General features: G+C 47.0%; 2 protein-coding genes across 8 annotated transcripts in view; both read right to left on the reverse strand.

The window, feature by feature from the left end:
- Positions 1-19,878, reverse strand: part of LOC114011378 (translation initiation factor IF-2-like) — a 46,902-nt gene extending 27,024 nt beyond the window's left edge. For 2 of the 3 annotated variants that reach the window (XM_055813524.1, XM_055813585.1), the window contains exons 1-2: positions 19,701-19,878; positions 10,934-11,094 (exon numbers count right to left, since the gene is read on the reverse strand). In XM_055813524.1, the coding sequence (XP_055669499.1) occupies positions 10,934-11,094; positions 19,701-19,783 (244 nt within the window). In that variant the 5' untranslated portion in view covers positions 19,784-19,878. Of the gene's footprint in view, positions 1-9,559; positions 10,235-10,933; positions 11,095-19,700 lie in introns of those variants that run through there. The other variant, XM_055813457.1, reaches the window with a different exon arrangement.
- Positions 19,879-21,789: 1,911 nt separating this feature from the next.
- The window catches only part of MEIS2 (Meis homeobox 2), a 174,645-nt gene continuing 174,009 nt past the window's right edge, over positions 21,790-22,425 (reverse strand). For all 5 annotated transcript variants that reach the window (XM_055810767.1, XM_055810756.1, XM_055810761.1 and 2 more), the window contains one exon: positions 21,790-22,425. This exon is cut by the window's right edge and continues 825 nt beyond it. The gene's annotated coding sequence lies outside the window, so the exon portion shown is untranslated.

Here is a 22,425-nt window from a genome sequence, read left to right on the forward strand (position 1 = left end):
GACTGACACTGTCCCTTTGTATCAATAACAGTTGGTAGCTTCCCACACCCTCTTCTTGTATATATGAGAGCACACTACCGAAATGGCTAAACCCCCCACATTTATAAAGACGGACAGTGTAAAACAAGCTTAGGTACCACCTCCTCACCACTACAACAGCCTTCTGGAACTCAGAGAACCCAGGACAAAGAAGCAGATGACTGTTAAAGGAGGTGTACCTAGGAAGCAGTGCTACCTCATGGTCGGCTGCTCTATTGGCCAGTGTCCGCCGGGTGGATTGTTTGCACTGCTGCATCCTTGAAAGAAAGGTATTGGTTCAGCTAGCTGGGTAACTGCTCTCACTCTTCAAGTCTGGCAGCCTTGAAAGGCAGCTGGCCCACTGGGTATAAAAATACAGTGCTTGGTCCAATTCATTATTTTAATTTAAATATAGTTGGGAGACAAGTATTATCTTCCTGGATAGAGGCACAGTGGCTGCTGAAAGCAAATGGCTTAGATTCCTGAAAGTTCTTCTGCAGGTGGGGTACAGTTGCCATCCTTTGATTGCCAGGAAAGAAATGAGGGCTTTGGCTCCTAGAGTCAGGGCAATGCCCGCAGTATGTATGGATAATGGGAGGAAGATTTGCTGGAGCCCTATTTCACACCAGCTCTTCAGAACTTCTTACTTGGTTCACATGCACTTTTCAGCAGCGTTATCCTTAGTCCCCAAGATGAGAAGCATGTGGGAGTGTGGAGGAAATGTATAAGTTCATCCCAGCCCTCCATTGGACAGAGCCCAAATTCCTTGGTGTAGGAGGGCTATGAGGTTCAGGACTGGAAGAAAGGGCTCTGGCAGACACAGCCAACTGGGAAGAGAGTGATCCACATGCAGAGTTCCTTCCAAAGATGAATCAGGGTGAAATGATTTTACATGTTTTTTCATTGTCCTTCCCACCTTGTAAACATTCCTAAAGCCTGTCTGTAAGCCCTGCATAAAGAAGTGCTAATATCCATATGTCAGTACTGGAAATGGTTTCTCCCACACCTAAAGAGCCAAGTTCATCCCGTACGTAATTCCACTCACTTTAACAGCTTTGCAGAAGGAAGGATACTGTCCCAGTAAGTCCACCCAAAAGCTGCAGATTCTGCTGAAAACAGCTGCCTGCCTTGTGAATAGAATGAATCACCACAGACCTCAGTTGCTCAGGCCTTTGCAATAGATTCCTCTTCACTTCTGTATGCAATTCTGTCTGCAAATCTCTAAATTATCTGGACACCAGCTGCTCGAAAGTCTTGAAAGCACCATTATAGGAGATAAGGACAGCAGACCAGACCTTGCTCTCAGCTTTTAAACTATGTCCATTGAATGTGTATCTCTGCTGTAGTTATGTTGTATTTATCCTACCACAAAGCATTTCTTGATTAGCTGCAGTATCTGGGAAGGATTTTAATTATTTCTGATATGATTCTTGATTTTCAGAAAGGAAGAGTAAGTATTCACCTTTCTTTGCTCAGTCAGTCACGAACTAGAAGTAGGATGTAGGTCAGGGAGAACCGATGCACCTAGAGGTATTAAATTGCTTCAGTGTCTGGTCAGTAAATCTTGATCCTACAGTCAGAAAAAGCTGAATGCCAGCTTTACAGTAAAAATGGACCAGCAGGGAGTTCCAGAGAAGCTAGGGGGAAGATTTTCGTAGAATCATGTGGGAATGTTATTTAACAAATTTGCTTCTATTACAATGATTCTGTGACCCTGGTGGTGCCTTTCAGCCTTATGTTTCTATAAATACCTTGCTTAAGAACTAATTCCTCTTGACAACCTGACAGAGCTTCAGCTTACAATAGAGCACATCACCAGTTAGTTTATCTTATGGCTAACCTTAGCATTTGATTTTTGTTTTCTGTTATTGCATTATTCTGGACAGCAAGATACTGTTTTTAATACTACCTGTGGAGAATTTTTGCTTAATGGGTAAATATGCTTTCAGCTCCTTCAAAAACAGATGCTCTAAATTAAAAGATCTGAAAGTAACATGCCTATTATTTAAGCAAACGGTGCATTCTAGGATCCTAAATTATAAATTTAATTATAAATCTGTACAAAGTCCAGTTAAAAGAATCTGGTCAAGACAGAAGTTCACCCTTAGGAGAAGTGTAACATCAGACATCGCAATTAGTCTTAACTAAAAAAATAGCAGAGGAAAAGTCTTTAGAATGAATGAAGATTAGTTATTTTAATCACACTAGAGCTTTTTTAAATTTAATTCTATGAGGGAATAAAACAGGAGACAATATAGTTGTATGAAAATGAGTTTCCATGAGCTGTGCTGGGGAAGAGATAAAAAAGGTAAACCTGACACACTTTTGGATATGGAAATGTATACACAAAACTACTGCTATTTCCTGGGGGGGGGGGGGGGGGGGGCGCAGGCAGGGAAGAAGTTGAAGTGAAAATACCTATTACTAATTTCCCTGCACTCAGATAGGGCATAAGGAAAAGTCATTTTTATAACTAGCCTCTCTAATACTACTTAAGGAGTAACACCCTTCCCTCTTGCATGGTTCTCTCTGTGGTGTGAGATTAGAGCTTCTTCAAGATGTTCTTTGTTCTTCCCATTTTACCTAATGCAACAAGGCAAGGGGTTGTCAGGATTTTACCAGGCAACAGTAGGACTATTTTTTTACCCTAAATCTGCAAATGCCTTCTCTGCATGCTGTCACACAAATCCCTTAGCAAAAATTTAATTTCATTTCACTTCACTTTAGCTGTCTAAAAGGTATCTTAAGCACCTGAAATCCTAAGCCAAAAGTCACCTCTCCTAATTTAGGCATCTAAATTCATTCTGTAATGAATGTGCTCCCACCTATCATATCTTACCTACCATACATTTGTCTCAGAGTCCTCCTCCTCAGCATATTTAATCTAATTCTAAGACAAATGAGTTAAATGAGTGGACTATGGAGTAAAAGAAGTTGACCAGTACAGGCCAGATGTCCAGCTTCCAGACAACTAAAACTAAAAAAGATTAATCCCATGCTTCATTCACTTTTCTTCTGTGTAAGACTTCACACACAATTATCTATACGAGGCATTTTAGATCCTAAATTGAAAGATCTTTTTCATCCCAGAATCCATAGGTTACAGCAGAAGATACAGCACTTTGTCTGCACGTTTTGGCAAAGATTCCTTGAAGTCTGCTTCAGTTATTTATTCTAAACGAGGACTAGATTTGCTCTAGACTTGCTCTATAGCCAGTGAAGAAAGGTAAGCACCTTCAGAGGAGTGCATCTCTGGGCGTGTTGCCTTTCTCCATTGACAATAGAGGAAGCCTCAAGCTGCTACAGTTCCATCTTGGGTACTTCAATTAAATGATGGGTTGAATCCATGTGTATCAGCTGCAATACTGGGGCTTGTAATAAATTTGAGATCCACTTTGAAATCTGGCAAGTATAATATAAATCATATGTCAAATTACATATAGTGCCAGTGATGTGTTTGTGTGGTGGTATACATACACATGTATGCATGCTTATACTACAACAAAGAAAAACAGCTTGGTAACATAGTCTGCGAAATAACAAAGCCAGTATTCAGAAAGATGTGGAAAACCTTTACATGCAGATCTTGGGATAAATTATTTTTAAGAAGCAAGATTTATCCAGTTCTACAAAGTGGGATAATATTTGCAAAGTCAAATGCACTATTCCATTTGTTCTGGTTGAGTATGATTATATGGTGAGACCATTTTGACCTGGTAGAATTAACAATAATAAAAAAAGCCTAGTGGTAATAAGTGAAACTTTACTACTGACCTCTGTAAAGACTTAATGCCAAGACTCATATTGTCAGTGACATCCAGGATCAACAATGCTTGCAAGCAGTGGACTCAAAATGAAATTGTCTGGTTTTGGCAACAAAATATTCTGCATTTAGCAAAGGCATATGTTTCAAACTCAAATGACTTCACTTCAAATTAAAGAAAAAAAATGTTTTGAAGTGTAGTCATTTGATAATCATTTGCTTTAAAATAAGCAACATATTTCTATCTAATGGGATCCACATCTTTAACAAGTGAACCAACATTGTGACAAACAAAAAAACAACCTGCTCTTAAATATAATCCCAAAATAAATTACATCTAGCTCTTTTGCTGTTGTTGTTGTTGTGCTCTGTTTCCCTTTTTTGGCCGCCTGTAGAACTCCCACAATTTTTTCATTGCTACAATGACAAATGCTATGAGAAAAGACCTGGTCCACTGCCAGAAATCTACTCTAGACTTCAGTATGTGTTTCTACTTTCAAGAGTCAATTGTTTTCCTTCTCTCCCAGGGGCCACTAGCTACCTTATTACCAGAAAGAATGACCCCTTGACAGCGCAATTGAGATCCAGAAACTCAACAAAATTGTAACCCCTCCAGTGGCATCAGAATTCTAATCAACAGCAGAGGGTCTGGAAGACAAATGTACTTGTATATAAGGCCACCATATTAGAAAGTGGCTTCTCTACTTGCAAAGAAACCTATTTCTATTTGGTTTCTTTTGATATTTTTATTACCTTCTTTCTTGTAACCTTTTCATTCCTAGTGTTCTTAAGGCAGAAGGGGTTTCACAGCACGGGAATTATCTGCGCTCAGTTTACACAGTTTGCTGCCTATTCTTTCTCTTGCAATCTATTTGCCTAAGGAACCCTTATCTCTAAGGAGCCCCCTAGTCATTACAGATTTTTTCTCTTATTCAGCTTAACTCACTAGCAGAACAATTGTTCCATCAGCATCTTTATTGCCATGTAAGAAACACAGATACAAAATCTCCAGCCTGGAAACTGCAGAGAAAAATGTACTCTGTGTATTAAGGTGCACTTCACAGAGAATACACTTACACTTGCAAAGCAATGCACTGTAATAGTGTCATATGATAATATTTCTCAATTATACTTATCACTAAAAGTATTCAACTTATTTGCTAGATTCTTTTGCATACCCAATATCTGAGAAACTAATGTTGTTTCATATAAATACATTCAGATACATACATACAAAGATGTTTTGGAGCACAAGACCCTAGTCTAGTTGTTACATCTGTACATATGGAGCCCTGCCCCAGAGTCTTGAGGTTACCAAAATCTGTGCCTCTAAATTGCCTAAATGTTTCTTTGAAAATGTTAGCAAACTTTAAGAAAATCTCAGCATGAGTTAGAAAGTGTCTTTTTCTTGTGATTTTCTTACCAGGATTACCTGACATGCATTAGAAGGATTTTTTTTTTTTTTTAAGAACATCCAACCAAGTGGTAGAAAACAAGGTATCCATGAACCAAAACATTGCTCCCACAGATTCTGCCATCTGGCTACCATTATGCAGAAACTGGGAAATACTTCAGATGATTGTTTCTCAAGATACAGAAGGATAAAAATATCTTTAAAACAGTAAAAAGCAGCCAGCATGGCAGAACACAAGCACACAGAATCCCACTGCCTTTAACAGAGATTTGGGTGAAGGCAAGAACTTGCAGAGACAGGAGTCTTCAAACAGCACTGTGGCCTGAGGCACAAAAAAAAACCAGCTACAGTGTTCTGCTGAGCACACACCAGGAAGAAGGACATGAGAAGGTCAAGAAGCATGAGGTCAAATTTTTGTTACCTTTCTCAGACAAAAGCCATCTCATTGAACGAACAACAAAATAAAAGGTATTGGACGCCTACATGACCCCTGGAAGGAGCAGCAGACAGACAGCCTCATGCCTTTAAAACAGAAGCAGCACAAATAGCAATAATGTGGGGGTTTGTGCACTGTCCTACCAACAAGATGTCACAGTGATGCAGATAAAGCACCAAGTGCTCACCCAACTTTCCCTGCTGAGGCACAACAGTTCTGCTACAGACAGGCAAGAGGGAGGAGGCTGTGGGAAGGGTTCTTCTGCCCTGGAAGCCAGGCTGCAATCTCTGGCAGGGGCAGCTGAAGTAGTTTTGATTTTGGGGTCACTGCCTTACTGTAAGCTCTGCGGAACTGAGCTCCCCCCTTGTCAACAGTCATACTATGGGGAGAGCTGCTTTGCGTGTGTGTTCTGCCCCTGCAATTCTAATAGCAGAATCGAGGCCATAATTAATAATCAAAAGAGCAAAATTGACAAGTGAACCTTCTGGAGCTTGTATCTGAAACTGTACGGCCTCTTACTGTCTTACATGTTTGGTCACATCTTTCTAATTTCTATTCAAAAGCCCAGAAGCAAGTTATACAGATTGCTTACATGTGTAAGTACCATACATTAAAAATAACATGCTGAAATAATGCTGTCAAAGTACAAGACCCACCTGACTGATGGAATATTCTTCTAAAAAGAGCAGCTCCGAGCTTCCCTTAAACAAACTGAAGGAAAATCTAAAGATAATAATGAACAAGAAAGTAGCTTCTTCTGCCAGACCCATCAAGTTAAATGGCTCTTTGCATTGTTCAAAGTGTGTACACTATTGTGTTCTGTGGCAGAGGGTAAAGAGAGGGAACTTTCAGTGACGTTTTGATGAGACAACAAATAAAAATAATATTTTGACAGCTCATCCTATTAAAGAAGGGGGGGGGGGAAGCATTTCTCCAGCTCAAACAGAAATCCCCTTAACATGAAGAATATTGAGGTTGTATGTGAAGTGTAGAGCCTTCCAGTAATACTCAAAGGAAATGTGCCATTTGCAACAGAACATGCGGCATGACTAAAGACCCTAAGTGCTTGGCATCATTTGAGCTTAGTTTTAAATACCTATGATAGACATTTTTGGAATATGTTTCCTGAAAGTAGTGTCAAGGATTTACTTCAGCATTAGCTTGAGCATGCTGATAGGTTGAACTGGCACTCATATACCCAGTAAATACAGAAAGGATTAATTTCTGTGTACGTACAAAGTTGGGGGGGTTATTTTTTATGCCAGTATGGGAATTTATTTGCCCTTGTGATGAAACGTTTACCTCACTCTGCCTCATCAATATTAACCTCACAGATCAACAGATCTTCATATCGACAGAATAGAGAAGTCAATATCTCCCTATTATTATTTAATAAGTATTTCATTGTCTGTAACTGAGTGAGAACAAACATCTGTGCAGTAGAATGGCATGCACTTTAATTTTGCAAGGTTACTGTCTTGCATATGTTTGACAAAAGAAAGCTAACCCACAGTAAAAATCCCCAGTAATATCAGCATGTAAAATGACAACATGTTGAAGGACATTTAAATTGAACAAAACAGGGTGTTTTTTTAGTCCCAGTTTTGATATACAAATGTTGGATGTGTTTTACTGTGGCTTCTGACTATGATTGATAGGAGATGCATCAATTTCAAGGTTTGTGAATTTAAGTAAATTGTTGTCAGTGGTATCGCTGCTTCTTTTTTGTATTTTTTTTTCAAATTATCTCCTTACAGAGAATAGTGTAATACAAATTGAGACAGGATATACATAAAGCATCAATTTAGCTTGAATATCCACTTACAATAGTAAAAAGAAAATAGTTGCGATAAGAATGTGAGTACATCAGAGTTGTTCAGAAAACTCCAGAGTATTTAAAAAATAGCTTATGTTTTTTCTTCTAAATAATCTTTGCTGTTTCTGTTTGGAAAATACTTTGCTTGCCTTTCCATTCAAAGGAAAAATATAATATTTATTTTAAAAAAACCACAGTGGTAGTAGATCTTAGAGACTTTTTTTATCTTTGTCCTCAGAATATAATTCCATTAAATTATACATTAGCAAAAAAACCCACAACCCAAACCTGTATCAACTCTTTGCAACCTGTGGGGAGTTTATTAACCCTTCATTGCTTAGTGGTAATGCTTTATTTGACTGAAAAGCCTGAAGAGCTTTCTGTTAAACCAACAGCGATGAACCATCATACAGCAAAGTGTGTTAAGGTTCCAATACATTCAGGAATTAGCTGTGTCTGATTTTAAACTAGTTCTCCCTAGACTGCTTCTTATCTGATGATGTCTGATTTAGGATCTGGTGAAACGCACGGATAGTTTTTACTGGGTTTTCCATCACATGGTCATGACTTGTTTCCATGTATGTGTGTTGTGTCTGTGTATCTACATGCCTGTCTATATGCATAAAGCAATGTATAGGCTATTTGTGTGTGGTTTTGGTTTTAACATCAGATTCTATAAATGAATAAAGATACTATCTTCATTTTACTGTTCTCTAAAAGGGGCAACATGGAATGGATTCTGTAAATCTGACTATACATGTTGCTGATTAAAAGCTGATGGTAACAGTTAATATACAAGAGGACAGACTAGTTTTTCTTCAAACATTTTTTCGAGGGAAAAAATGAAAATTAGACAGAAAAGAGCATTTCCAGATGTGACTGTATAAAGCTTGACTTGGAACACTTTTGTTATCTCCTTAATAATGCATAGAAGAATGCTCATGTGAAATGTTATGTTAAAACTCAGTTCTAGTAGATATTTGCGCTTATGAATTGATTCCTTATCCATATTTTATGGAGAAATAGCTCGGCTCTGGATTACAGTGCATTATTTTCCAAACTCCTTATTAGGCTCTGTGTATCTCTCTACTGTGCCTCCAGGCTTAAATTAAAAACAAAACTAAGTAAAATTTAAAGAGACAACATTCAGAAACTTATTTTTTTTACAAAGCTTCTGAAAATTCCTAATTATTTTTGCCCCTAATAGGCCGGCCTTTGAAATAATTTGATGGCTCAGTTTGTAAATCCGCTTGGAAAGATCTGGCATCCCATAACCATTAAGGGAAGTATATATCACAAAAATGATTTTGCATATAAATAATGGTATACAGAATTTGGCTTAAATTGTCTGCTTTCATTTGGTATTTTTTTTCCCCTCTAAGATAATTTGGAGGGAGGCAGGAAGATCAAATTGAACACAATTTGGAAATGAAACTTGGATAATTGAGCTAAGTGGGTTGAACTTGCCAGTCACCTGTGACCTCCTCCTAGTTACACATCATTTCAAATAGCTAAAATGAGAGGGCCCACGTGGAGTCGCGCAACATACATAGGGCAAGTAGAGGTTCAGTTTGGGACCACGTTACCCCTCGCAATGTGCTTGCTTGGGTTTTAGCTAAGATGGAGGGACCCGAGCACCGTGCACCACGGCCTTGAGAAGGTTCTTGGCCACCGGGTGTGCCCAGGGAGCTGGGCAGAGGAGCACAGCACGGCAGTGAGGGCAGGCTGCCGTGCAGGATGGTGCGGGAGTGGAATAACACCTGAGCTGTTCCCAAGTGACAAACTGAAGCTTTGCAAGTAAACTGGGGCTTACCCCGGTAAAGTCTCCCTCGCAGACAGCTACAACTTGAAAGTTTGCGGTCGTCCCTGTGTGTGAACCCAATGTTTTCCTGTTCATTCTGAAGCGATTATTCAAAACACCTTGGCAGCTGAACCCTCCATGCTTTCAGGATAATTATTTCTAATCGTGATTGGCAATAATAGTAATTGCCATATTCAGCCAGCACCCAGCTGTAACGATTTTTCTTTATTATTATTATTTGGGTTAACAATCGCCACTGACAACAATGTCTCCCGACCCTCCTCTCCCCCCCCTCCCCGATATGCAGGGAAATGAGGAACAGTGCTCTGCGGCAGCCGTCGGTGGGCTGCCCCCCTCCCGTGGACCCGGGGCTGGGAAGGGAGCGGCTGCCCGGCCGGGGGGTGTGAGGGGACCGGGGTGAGCCGGGCTGCGGCAGCACCCACCCGCCCCCCGCCCCCGGCGGAGAAGGGGCTGTAGCGGAGCCGGGGCTGAAGCGGCGGCTGTAACAAGCCTCTTAATAAACCTCCGGGTCGATGATGCATCGCTCGCCAGTGAATCTTCGCCGGTTTATTTATTTTAACTAAATCGCCCAAATGGATCGCAGCTCCGTGTTGACTCTGGCGGGAGGCGAGGCGGGGAGCCGGGGCCCGGGGGGGGTGACAGGTCGCCCAGGGGTTGCGGCTTGCAGCCACTCTCTGCGACTGCACGCCGCCTACTCCGGGAAAGGTGTCCCCCCCCCGGTGATCGCCTTCCTCCTCCTCCTCCTCCCGCTGCCCTGCCCTGACGGCTGCAGGCGCCCTTGTGAGGAAGAGCCGAGCGCAGCCCCCGGCCGCAGCGGGGCACCCCCCGGCCCGGCTGCCCGGCCCCGCCGCTTGCGATGCGGGAAAGGCTGCGGGGGGGCGGGCGAGGGAAGGAAAGGAGAAGGTCGAGTGTTTCAGACCGAGGGGAAAGGCTGCCCGCTCGCCGATTCCTGAAGTCGACGGTCACTAGAAAGGGACGAGGGTCAGTGCTTTCCCTGCCAGCACCGGGGGGGCGAGCACCCCGCGCTGCGGGGCGGGACCCCGCGGACCCCAGCCCTGTGCAAAGGGGCAGCAGAGCAGCGGCCGGGCGCCCTCACAGCCCGCGGGTAACGCTGACGGCAAAGCCAGCCCCCGCCTCACCCTGACCGCCGCACTCAGCGGCGTCCCTCGTCTCTATTCACGTTCACGCCGGGGCAGAAGTTTGGCCGGCGGCGGTGCGGGGGGCGCGGGGTGCCGGCCCGGGCCCACGGACGTGCGGGTCTCTCCCGCTGGGAGCCGTGCCCGCCGGCCGAGCGCCGGAGGCCTCCGGGCGCCGCGCAGGTACGCGGCAGACTGCCCCCCGGTGAGAGCAGCCCCCGGTTTAAAACCACGGGCAGAAGGTGGCGACCAGCTTCAGCGCGGGCGGTGCCGTGACCTTCCCCAGCGGGCGCCCTGCCTGCTCTTTGTCACCCCTCCAAGCACCCCCGGCCCTGCCCGGTGCCGGCGGACAGCAGCCCACTCCCCCGGGCCGCTGCCGGGGGGCGCCGGGCCCCGGTACCGGGCAGGGGCGGGCAGCCCGCAGCCACGCACCGCTGCCCACCGCCCCCTCCGGGGATGCTGCTCCCTGACGTCAGGTGTTTGCTCAGTCTTTTGTTCAGTTAAAAATAGTTTCAGGCAGCACCTTACCTGCCCCGGATGGCGGCTGCCCCTGGGCTGCGGCGGGGCAGCGTTTGCTGCCGAAATCCATCTCGTCCTTCTCCCCCGGAACCCTGGTCTCCGCACCTGAATTAATGATAGCAGCACGCGGGGAACCGGCTCGCGGTCTTCTAAACCCGGGATCTTGCCGCCTGAAACGCATGAAAAGGGAAAGTTTCTTTGTAACCTAGCTGTAAGAGCTATGTTATCAAAGCTAGCTGTTTCTCACTGCGACCCATTGAAGTATATGTACTGTCAAATATTGTCATTACTCTAGTAGTCTTTATTTTCTGTTTCCCGCCCCCGCCCCCCCCGCCTCGTGAGTCTCATTCATGGCCGTTGCTGCGTTGTACTTGCAACTGCGTATTCACCTAGTAAATAATTGCTTTATAGCAGATTATTTGCAGCAGTTCTTCTTCTCCCGATTCTGTGGAGTTATTAAAAAGTAATGGGTGACAAGACAATCAAGGAATATTTCCCAATTAAAGAGGAAAAATGGAACTGTCACTATCTTCCACTGTTTGTGGGCCAGTTCCCGCGCTCAGATTACACACACTTGTACATCGCACACACCTACGTACATAGCACATCTCTCCGGTGCCTATGCATACACGTACACGCGCACCCTTATGCCACAGTAGGTTCCCTATTTCTTACGGAGATTAAAGAATAACTTGAAATCGAAGACAAATGAATTGAGAGGAAAAGGTATCAGTTTCTTCCACGTCAATTTCTCCCCACATTGGAATGAAATCCCAAGGCTTTGGCTAGGGTGGGCGATTAACCACCCGGCGCCTGGTGTCCTATAACCATCATCCCGCTGTACAGTTTATGGGGCTGAAGTTTTTCAGCAACTCGGTAACCTTATTTTATTGTTGCGTGTGTGTGTGATACATAATCTCCCACACGTGCAGATCTATCGGATCTATATAGCATGCGTATAATTTTATAGTTTATCTTAGCCGAACTGCTCCTGGGTGACAAATCTCTCCGTTGCAGAGAGCACCGTCCTCATTCCAGTGCTATTTCGTTCTGGGAGCGCGCGTGGTAATTCTTTACAACGAAATTGCTTCCCCTCTGCTTCCTATATTTTAATTTAGTAAAGGACTGATTAGCTGTGGCTTTAAAAGGGCCAGGTCTGCGCTGGCTCGCAGCGTCACCTCTCACCTCTCCACAGCCCTGGGCCGGGGTCACTGCGGGGCCGCGGCGGGGAAGCGGGCAGAGCGGCTCCGGCTCCCGCTCCCGCCGCGCCTACCTGCGCGCCCCGCGCAGCCCCTGCGCAGCGCCCCGCGCCGCTGCCCAGCCTGCCTCCGGGAGCAAAGCCCCCGTCCCCCCCGCCACAGGGGGGAGAGCAGCCCGCCCGCCCCTGCCTCCGCCACACCGCTGCTGAAATGAATCATCGCGCAAAAACCAGGAAGACGCAGCTCTGCTAGGCGAAAATAATTGTTTGGTTATTTTAATTTGCATCACCCTGGTTTAGTGGCACCCTTTCTTTTGGCTTCGGGGGAGGAGAGGGGGGGAGGAGGGCCGGCCGGGGCGCATCGTGCTGTTTAAAGGCTTCGTGAAACTTCTACGTTTTGAAAGAATAACTTAAAAACCCTGTGTTTAATTGTATTCAGACGTGTACCCAGCTCACATTGATTTGTGGATTCATTGAAGGTGTAAAGATCCGTTGATAACATTGTAGGTCCAATGTCCCTAAAGCAGCAGATTCTCCCTTCTCTGCAGAATCCTGGAAGTAGTTTAACAAGGCGGGGGTGGGGTAGGGTGCGTGTAGGGTAGTATTTTATTTTTCAGCTGTAAAAATGCATTTCGAAGAGGGATGATATTCTAACAAGAGAGGCTACAATAAAAATCACAGGTCGCTTCTGAAAAGGTTTCACTCCGAGCAAATGTTTGCAGCGTGCAGGATCCTCAAAATTCCACTATAGACTTTATTCTGGCGATTATTGGAAAACACGCAATGCATACAAAAATACGAGCAAGAAAGTGTCAAAATGAATTTATTTTCAGATATGAACAGTGAAAGGTGCAAGTACGTTTTTAATAGTTTTGATCTTTATCAAACGATCGCTGTAGATAAAGGCAAATACAGAATATTCAAGAAAATACAATTAATTTGAAGAGGTTACCTTTCCTTGGGTGTACCGGTGCATTTACAGAACCGGTGCGGAGCCATCGCTTTGTTTATTTTTCTAATGTCTACCCAAATTCCAGCAATCCGCAGAGCAGTAACAGCTTTTTCCATGTGTTTATCATCGAGGTTGCAACAGGATTCGCCTCAATTGTTCTGCCTTTCTTGTGTTTTCCTTTCTTCCCTTTTCTGCATTTCCCAGATACATTCGCTTTGGTTGCAAAAATAAACAGCGGAGTTTTTAACAGCAATTTGAGATGATAATGGTTACTGATCCCATTCTTTCCATCATAATCTTCAAGTGGTTTAAGATTAATGATAGGAGGTGTTTTAGCAAGGACTGTGGGTTCTCTTCTCCAAAGACCGTCGCTATGATAATTTACTTAAGATGTTGACAAGACTGTCAGTAAGGCTTATTTTTTATTAAGCTGCGCTGTAGCAACTGTAGTAAGCATTTGTTGTTGTTATTTAAGCACGCTGTATTTTTGAATGCCTTCCTATAAATATTGTTATTTGGTCTCTGCCTGATGGATTTGCGATTGCCTTTGTTTCAAGAAAGGTATCTTCTGGTATTCTGAGAAATTTTCTCTTCCACCCTCCCCCATTCCCTTACACGCACATTTTTTAAAAGAAAATAAATTTGAGCAACTACTGTCTCGGTCCAGCAAGCTAGATCTTCTGCAAAGCGTTGCTTTGGCTGAAATCTGTCTAGGCACAGCCCCGAACCGAGGGGACGAGGCGCAGGTTTCAGCGTCAGTTTTGTGTGAATTTTATTTTGTTATTTTTTAATGGGAAAAATAGCCCTTTAAACCACAAGTATGTGCCTGCAGCACCCCGGTGTACAAAGAGGCTGGGGCGCCTCTTGGAGCGCGGGCGATTTACGACCGCACCGGCGGCTCCCGAGCACAGCCGCGCCGCCCTGCGCGCCCCCGGCACCCCGCGCTGCCCCGGCGGCAGCCGCTCCGCCCGCCGGCCCGGCCCCGCAGCGCCGCTCCCCACGCAGCGCTGCCCCCGGGGCCGGGGTCCCCGCACCCCGCGCGGCTCCTGGCCGCTTCCCCGTCCCCTCCCCGGGGCCGTCGGTGAGCAGAGCCCCGCGGCGGGCGGCGCCTGCCCGGGGCGCTCAGGGGGCGGGGGGGCGGGCGCGGAGCTGCCTCTGCTCTCTCTGAGGGGACAAGTCCGGGGGGAAGCCGCAGCGGACCGGTTGCTTTTGCGCTTCTGTCGTGTTTTCAATAAACACGAAACCGTGGGTTTACCTATAAATTACCGGGGTCATGTGACAGACACCCACTTGGCAGCCCTTTATTGCCCGTTTCGCTACCCCAGTCGCTTTGCTCCGCGCCTGCGGCCGGCCGCGGGGTGGGCGTGCGGTACACCGGGCAGCGGGGGCGCGGGGAGCCACGTCTGGGTGGCGCCCCCCACCCCCCGGGGGCGGGCAGGGCGCGCTGCCCGTGCGGGGCAGGCGGGGGGCCGGCGGGGCCGCCCCCAGCTCCGCGCTGCCAAGCCAGACGCGAAGTAAACGGCGGAGGCTGCAAAAGCGCGTTTCTACCGCTGACGGGCCGCCCCTCGCTGCGCTGCTGGCCGCCCCGGGCTCCTACAGCAAGGGAAGGGACAGTTCCGTAAACACTTTACGTGACGGTCCCCTCAGGCCAAAAGGGAGGCGCGGGGGCAGGGGCCACGCTTCCTCATAACACGCGCTGTCTGCGCGAGCGCGGCCCTGTGCCTGCGCGCCCCGCGCGGTTGATCCCCGCGGCGCGCAAGGGAAGCGCGCAGCGCGGGCGGAGGGCTCCTGTGCGGCGGCGCCGGCCGCGGCCAGCAGGGGGCGCTCCGACGTTGCGCCTGGGAGCCCGCGCCGCGCTCCCGCCCACGGACACGCGTTTGCACACACACACGCACACACATCCACACGCGAGGACACACGCACACACCCGCGCGTGTACACGGACACACGGACACGCGCAGCATCGCGCCTCTTCGCCCCGCTGCGCGCGTTACCGGGCGCGGGACGCTCCGTGCGCGCACCGCGCTGCACGCGTGTCCCCGTGCCCCCCCGTACGTGTGCGTGTGTGTACTATACATTATGCAACTTATTAAATACAACCATGAATTGTCAACATTTTTTTCGCGTGTTAGTTCCGCTGATCCGGGCAGGATTTATTTTCAGATCTTGGGTCCCGGAGCTATAACGCGTGATTTCTTTGCCTTAAATAAAATTGGTCAAATGTTGACAACCTTTAAGCCAATCTAACACTCAAGATTACTGATGGGAAACTAATGAGAAAATATCAGATCGTCCGGCCTGGGGGCTCCTAATTAAATCTTAGCTGATTGAAAAATAAAAGCGGGTTCGGGGGCGTGGGGGAGGAGGGAAGAAGCTCCGGGCTGAACTTTAGCTCTCATTTTACGTGATATTTCCCCAGCCCACCCCTCCCTCTGCTCTTCCCCCCCTCCCTCTTTAAAAAGCCTAATGTTATTTCGCTGGTTATTTCGAGACATCCGAACGCGACTATCATTCCTTGCCCGGTAAATATTAAGGCCTTTAAGCAACGTGATTTAACTAATTAGAAAATTTACATCATTAAGTCTCAGGGAGAGAAAAAAGGAGAAACAAATCTGTCAGTCATTTTAAAAGAGACAGGCCCTATTGAAGTGTGAAGAAATCGGCTCTAATTCAAAAAGGCAATCGGGCAGAAAAAGCCCTCAACATTACCCTGCTAGTTATTAATCAGAAGGGGTTTCCCCCTCTCTCCTTCCCTGTAATGGCAAGAGCTGAAGCACATCGTTAGTTTCTCCCAAAGCTACCGCACAGTTTCCATTCAGGTTTTTTGCCACTCGTCCATGTCCCATATTAATAGCGAGAATTTGTCCATTCAAGGCTCATAGATTTGAAAACGTTTCCGAATTGGGGAGCCGCAGCCGTAGGAAAAGAACAAAAAAAAAAAAGAAACAAACCAAACCCCAACCACAGAACCCAAGGCTGCCCGGACCCCTCACCTCCGCCCCCACCGAACACAAGGACTGCGCTGCCCCGTGCCCGCCCCCATTAAAGTGGGGTCCTAAAGTAAACCTGCTCGGCGAGAACTAGCTGATGGCTTTGTTTTTCTCCCTCGTCCTGCATTGCTAAACACAGGCACAAGCCCGAGAGTGGAAAGCCCCCTCGCCCCCCCCCCCGCCCCCCCCCCCCCCCAAGGACTAACTGTGTTTAGTGCCACGCACCAGATTCAAGCAGAACAATATAAAACTTGAGTGAAAGACCAGCGAGCTGGCATTACTGATGTCGAGTCCCTGACGAAGCGGTGCGGGACGCGGGTGGCCAGCGCGGCGAGCGGGAGGAGGAGCTGGTGGCCCCGGGTCTGGGGGCGCAGCTGGGGGGGCTGCGCCGGGGGCCGGGGGGTGGCGGTGCGGGCAGGAGACGAAGTCGCCTGGTCCAAACCGCGGTGTGACACCTCTGGCGCGCTCTCGCTGCCTCTCCTGCAAACGCACTTTCTAATCCTCCCCTTCCAACTGCTCACAGTGGACTATGGTATAAATAATAAGTACGCCCTACTCTGCGTTTTCTCTCGCCTAATATCGGGGAACCTGACAGTCGCTTTAATCAAAGGAGTTTGCGCTGGTTCTTCGCCGAGCTGATTTAAAGAATTTTAAACACGCTTCGGACAAACCCGGGCGATAGGGGCCTATTTCCCTGATCTCACGGCCCGGGGACGAACTCTCCTGCGGCTCGAGGAATTAACCCCGTGTAAATGGGTTCAGGATCAGCCTGCTGATGGGGATTTTACTTGGCAGTAGCCTGCAAAGACAAAATATTCGGGGGCGGGGGGGAAGCGGTGGAAGGCCTCTGCCGGCCCCATTTAGGCTTCCATTTACGTGCCACCGTTAACTTGTAGTCATCTTTGTAAGTAGATGTTTACAGAAATGTAAAGTCCTCACCAGGACCGGTAAAGGACACACTCCTTCACCAGCGCTACGCCTGCTTAAAGGCGGCAGCTCCTCCGCGCAGCCCCGCACGACGTGTGACGGGCGGAGGGCGACGCGGCCCGCCACGCAGAGCCTTCCTGAGGCGGGGGGGCGTTGCGGAGAGGGACTTTGTCGACACACGTGCTCCTAAATTGAAACATTTCTCCATTCCTCCATAAAAGCAGCTGAGCAGCCGCCCCCGCGCCCTGCAGACACCCGGGAAGGCAGGATCGCCCGCCACAGGGAGAGGCGCCGGGACGAGGCGGAGAGGAGAGGAGAGGAGAGGAGAGGGGAGAGCAGGGCAGGGCAGGGCAGGAGGGACAGCCTTGGCTCCCCCGTCCCCTTCGCATCAGTTTGTCTTGCAGTTGTTCAAAATGATTGAGTTTTCTGAAGAAGGCCCTTTAGAGAGAGAACAAAACCAGCAACAACCTCTTCCCCCAAAAACAACATGAATATCAACCTGTCCACTGGCAGGGCTTCGGAGCTTAGAGGCATTACAGTAAAATTTACGGCGTCCTTAACAACTCCCAAGTAAAAGCATTAAAATTCCCTTTAATTGAGAAAACATTGATTTTTAACTCTGGAAGGAACGAACCCGTAATTTAATTGCAAACTTTCACCGGCAGAGCAGCATCTCAGGGAGGCCACATTCCATCTTTAATAGAGCCACTTTATGAAGTGATAAAAAGAAAGAAAACCTGACAAACAGAGAGACAGTTGCAATAGCGAAAGAAAAGTTACTTGCCTTCCCTTTCCCTCTCTCGCAGCTCCAAACTATCGCACTCTTCCCTCCCCCTTCACCCCCTACCCCCCGGTAACAAAACACAAGTGTAAAAGCAAAGGATTTTGCAGCCGGGGGAGAAGCACTAGTTCATATTTTAAATAACGATTTGCCTTTACCAGGCAAGGAGCGATGCCAAGAGGTTTAAGGGAACATTTTCACAAAATGGTAGCCTCTTTTAAAAAGGAAACTAATCGGATAAAATTTCCTTACTTTCCCTTGTTCGTTAAAAAAAACCAAAACAAATAAAAAAAAACCCCAAACAACAAACAACCATTGCTAAAGGGAAAGGAAAGAGAAATCCCACCCTCGCTTTCTATCTTATTTCTGTATCGGTTTTTGGTATTATAGGAGAGTAAAGAAGTTTTTGTTTGGTGGTTTTTCATTGATCAGTCACTCTGAGCTAATGTAATTATCCTCATCAATAGAAGGCTGCAGAGAGAATCATTATGTGGGTGACATTGATAAATGATCACCCAAGAGCTGCCTTTTCTCTTGGGCACCCCCACATATGACCCTCCCACATACACAAGGTAGCCATAGAAACACCTTGAGATCCTCAAACACTGCTGCAAATGGGAAAATACAGAGAAAGCGAGAGAAATCCAACTTCACACACTTTCTGTCCCTGCTGCAGCTCCTTCCCATAGCACGGAGCCACCGAGCCGGGCTCCGCTCCGCCGCCCTGCCCCGCGGGCGCGCAGCCTCCGCCTCGCTGCCTCGCACAGCACCGCATTCAGTACTGGGAGCAGAGGAGGGGGCGGGGGGGGCTGTTATGGGGCTTGCTTCTTTTTTTTCTCTCTGTTTTTTCTTTTTTTTCCCTTTCTTTCTTTCTCGGGAAGAGTTAAGCAATGAGGTTGCACGCACCGTATGGACGCGCTGCTCTTTCTCTAGGCGCAGTGTGGAACCCCCTAACTTGAAAGCCGCTCTTGGAGATGCGCACCTACAATATCCACCCCCTCCACGGTAACGCGGCTCTTGGAAAACGGTTAAACCCGAATTATTAGCGGCGATATTTTAGTCACAGGACCGTACAATAAGATTCTGTATTTCTTACTGAGGCAAAGATAAATGTTTTTTCCCGGCCGCAGACCCCCTTTTTATGTAAGCAGATTCTAAAATATTGAGAGCAGTAATTGATTCATAATGATCCATAAATCGATGCGAGGAAGGGGGCGACTGTGTTTATTTATTTTATTCCTAAAGCTGCAACTAAAGTAGCTTTGACACCGTGTGGGGATGAAGGGGAGGAGTTGTTTAGCTGTGCGGGGTCATCCATCATCACTGTCGCAGCGACTCTGCCCAGAGGAGCAACCTCCCTTCTGTCTGTCTCTTTCTCACCACCAAAACTATTAATATTAAAACCTGCCTGCAAACCTTTTCCGCACCCGCCTCCGACCTCGCACCGTCTCCGCAGCGGCAGGGTGCGGGGCTTCCCCAGCCCGGCAGGGCTCCCTCTCCCGCACCGCAGCCGGTGCTGTTTCCCCAAAGGTGCTGTCAGAGGGGTTGGACGCCGGCCCATCTCCCCTCCGCCGAACCGGGGACCGGCACGTCTCCCCTCCGCCGAACCGCGGACGCTGCGGGGGCTGGCAGGGCGCAGCCCTCCGCCCAGCGGGGCCCCCTCCTGCCCCTCCGCGCAGCGCCGGGAGAGGGTCTGGGCATTCCCGAGCCCGCCGCGCCCCGGGGGGCGGTGGGGCTGGCGGCTGCGGGTCGGCCCCGCCAAGCGCCGCCGGGAGACCCTCGCTCCCCTCGGGAAGCGCCGGGAGCCACCGGAGCGATGAGCGGGACCCGGCCGCGGCACCGGCCGGGAGAGCGGGTCCAGCCGGTGCCCCGCCGCACCCCTTCCCCTGCCCGGCCCCGGCCCCCCCCGGCCCCCAGCCCTCGCAAACCTGGTTTGGGGCAACTTCCTCTCCCTCGCTCCCTCTGCGGCTACGAGTGAAAGGGGGGAGGGGGGGCTGGCTCCCCCCGGCATCTTCTCTTCGGCCCCGCGGTGCCCGCTCGCCGCGGCGGGCAGGGCCGGGGCGGCCGCGCTGGCGGAGGTGCGCGGCGCTTCCCTCCTCTCTTCGCCTTACAGGCAGCAAAATCTGGAAGAAAAATCCCTCGTTTGTGGTGGCTACAACTCCCAGCCCAGACCCGCTCGGAGAAATGGAAATTTGGGATTATAAACATGTGTGTGTGTAAACAAAAGGTGTTTCTTCCGTTACCCTTCGTTTCCCACAGCATAAGCAATTTTTATTCAGACTAGAGTATTTTCTTTAACACTATACCGCTGTCAAAACATTATTCCCGTTTTGGTTGCTTTTGACAGCTGAGCAGTTCTTAAAAATACCAAAATCGGAACCTTCCATTCTAAACAGTAAATCTCAGATGGAGAAATCTCTGCACGTTATTGTACCTTGGATTTCAGCAACACATCTCACGGAGATCACGGCCCAAAATGGGGGGGGGGGGGGGGGGGTGGAGAGAGAGAAAGAAAATAAAAGACAACACAGCAGTGCAAATATTTAGTACATTATAAAAAACAATAATCTACTAAAGATAAATTATTCCCTGTGTTTCTACCAGTGCAAGGATGCTTTCTGACATTTCTCCTCAAACTGTAAAGAAAAGATCTGCAAGGAAATGAATTACTTAAAAGTGCTAACACAATCCTGCCTTCATATTTTCCGTATCCACGATAATCAAAGAATTTGGAAATGGGAACCCAGGGTGTGCTCTTCTTACACGACTGAAGGCTCCATGTGATTTTAACCAGGACAGAGAGCATCAAAGCCCAGCGGGGAATTATCATCTAAATTTCATACGAATACCTTAGAAAGACGCCCACAAAGCAGGACCCGATGGCTAAATAAAACCGCACACACATTCTCTAGCATCCTCCCTTCTGTTGCCAGCAGCGTGGGTCCATTTACTTTGCTCAGAAATTAAACATTAACTACAAGGCTGAGCCTCTTTCCACATTCCAAAGGTAAAAGTTGTCAGTCAAAGTTTTTAATAACACCCCAGCCAGTTGGAATGACGAGGAGTAGGAAGGAGGAGAAGGGTTACAAATTTACAGATGTTGAAATCGGCAAGGTTTTGTTTCCTAGAAAGTTAAGGGAATTACAAGCCCTTTCCCACCCATTTCCTCCCAGAAATAAAGCTTTCCCCTTGCTCTGTGGGCCCCATCCTGCTCTCACTTGATTTAGCAGTGCCACTGAGGGCAGTGAAAGGCAGCTGCTTCCAACAGTGCCGATATCTTCCTAGTTCAAACTCTCCTTTAGTTGCTCAAAAATGCCACAAGCTTCTTTTTTTTTAAGTAAAACTGAACCCTTACCCGTGATTCTGCACCAGCTATTTATATATTTATATACAAAATGTCAAATTAACAAGCAACCTTGTTAGCTGATGGTCTTTTTTTTTCCCTTTCTTTTCTTCTGAAAACAACTGAAGACAAGAAAAGCAGTACAACCATTTAGAAAAGATAAATTATGCAATCCTCATGCAGGTGAAACTCTCATTAAACTCAGAACTACTTTACTCCTCCTAAAACTTCTGAACCTACTCCAGCGCTGCAGCTGTTCTTCACCTCTGAGCTAAATAGCTGGAGTTAAGCTCTGTGGTGGTGATGGATGCACACACACAAACACTTCAGCGCAGGAGGGCTTACTGGTCTTGTATCTGGGCCTTCACAACTCAAACTCAGCTTCTATGGTATTAGCAGATAGTACAGGTATTAGACACAGCTCTGAAATGCAAGCTGGTGAAAGAATATTTCAAATTTTGTTTAATCTGGCATAAATATAATATTGATAATCAGCAGAAATATACAACCTCAGATGTTCTTTCATTCAATTATTCTATTAATGCTGATGACAAGCTTGTTTCTGATTTTTCCAACCTTTCTTCTCAATGCTGATAAGAAACGTATTTGAGACATCTCCTGATAACTTCAGTCTCTCCTAAGCATGATTAAAAACACAAAAGCCTAACAAAAAATCAAAAATGAAATATTTATTACCGCATTTTGTGACTTAACACCTTTTTTTTCTTTTTAAAACATAACGTCACAGTCCTCATACAAGTATTTTAATGTAAATTTTGACAAAGCTTAAAGGTAACAGCATTTTCTTCTAGTGAGGAACACGTGCTGAGAAAGGAAGAATTCATGGACATACAATACCAATTCCACAGCAGATCTGATACTAGCAAAAACATTCTTTTTTTTTCAATTGAGGTAAACACATAGAATATCTAACATGAAACAATTAATAGACCGAACTCTGTACGAAGTTTGTTACAGTATTCTCTTGCTTTTTTTTTCCCAAGCTTTGAGTTCATGATAAGTCCTAGGTTTGGTGCAAAGACCGTTAGTAACTTCTTTCATTGAGGAAAGCTGCCCAACTTTTAGTTTTGTTTTGTCCAAAGCCAAGGCTCAGAACTACTGGAAGAAGCTCCTGCTCTGTCTGTTCTGTCTGTTAAATCTTCACCTGCAAGCTCTTTGAAGAAGAGTCCAAAAAAAAAAAATAGATTGGGGAGGAATGGGGAGAGACTTAATGAAGCACAAACTATAAAGATCTGTTTGAAACTAAAGGACACATTTTATGAAGGAACAAAACAAGGGAATGGCAAGGC

This window comes from Falco peregrinus, chromosome 1 (assembly GCF_023634155.1).
Source record: "Falco peregrinus isolate bFalPer1 chromosome 1, bFalPer1.pri, whole genome shotgun sequence".
Lineage (NCBI taxonomy): Eukaryota > Metazoa > Chordata > Aves > Falconiformes > Falconidae > Falco > Falco peregrinus.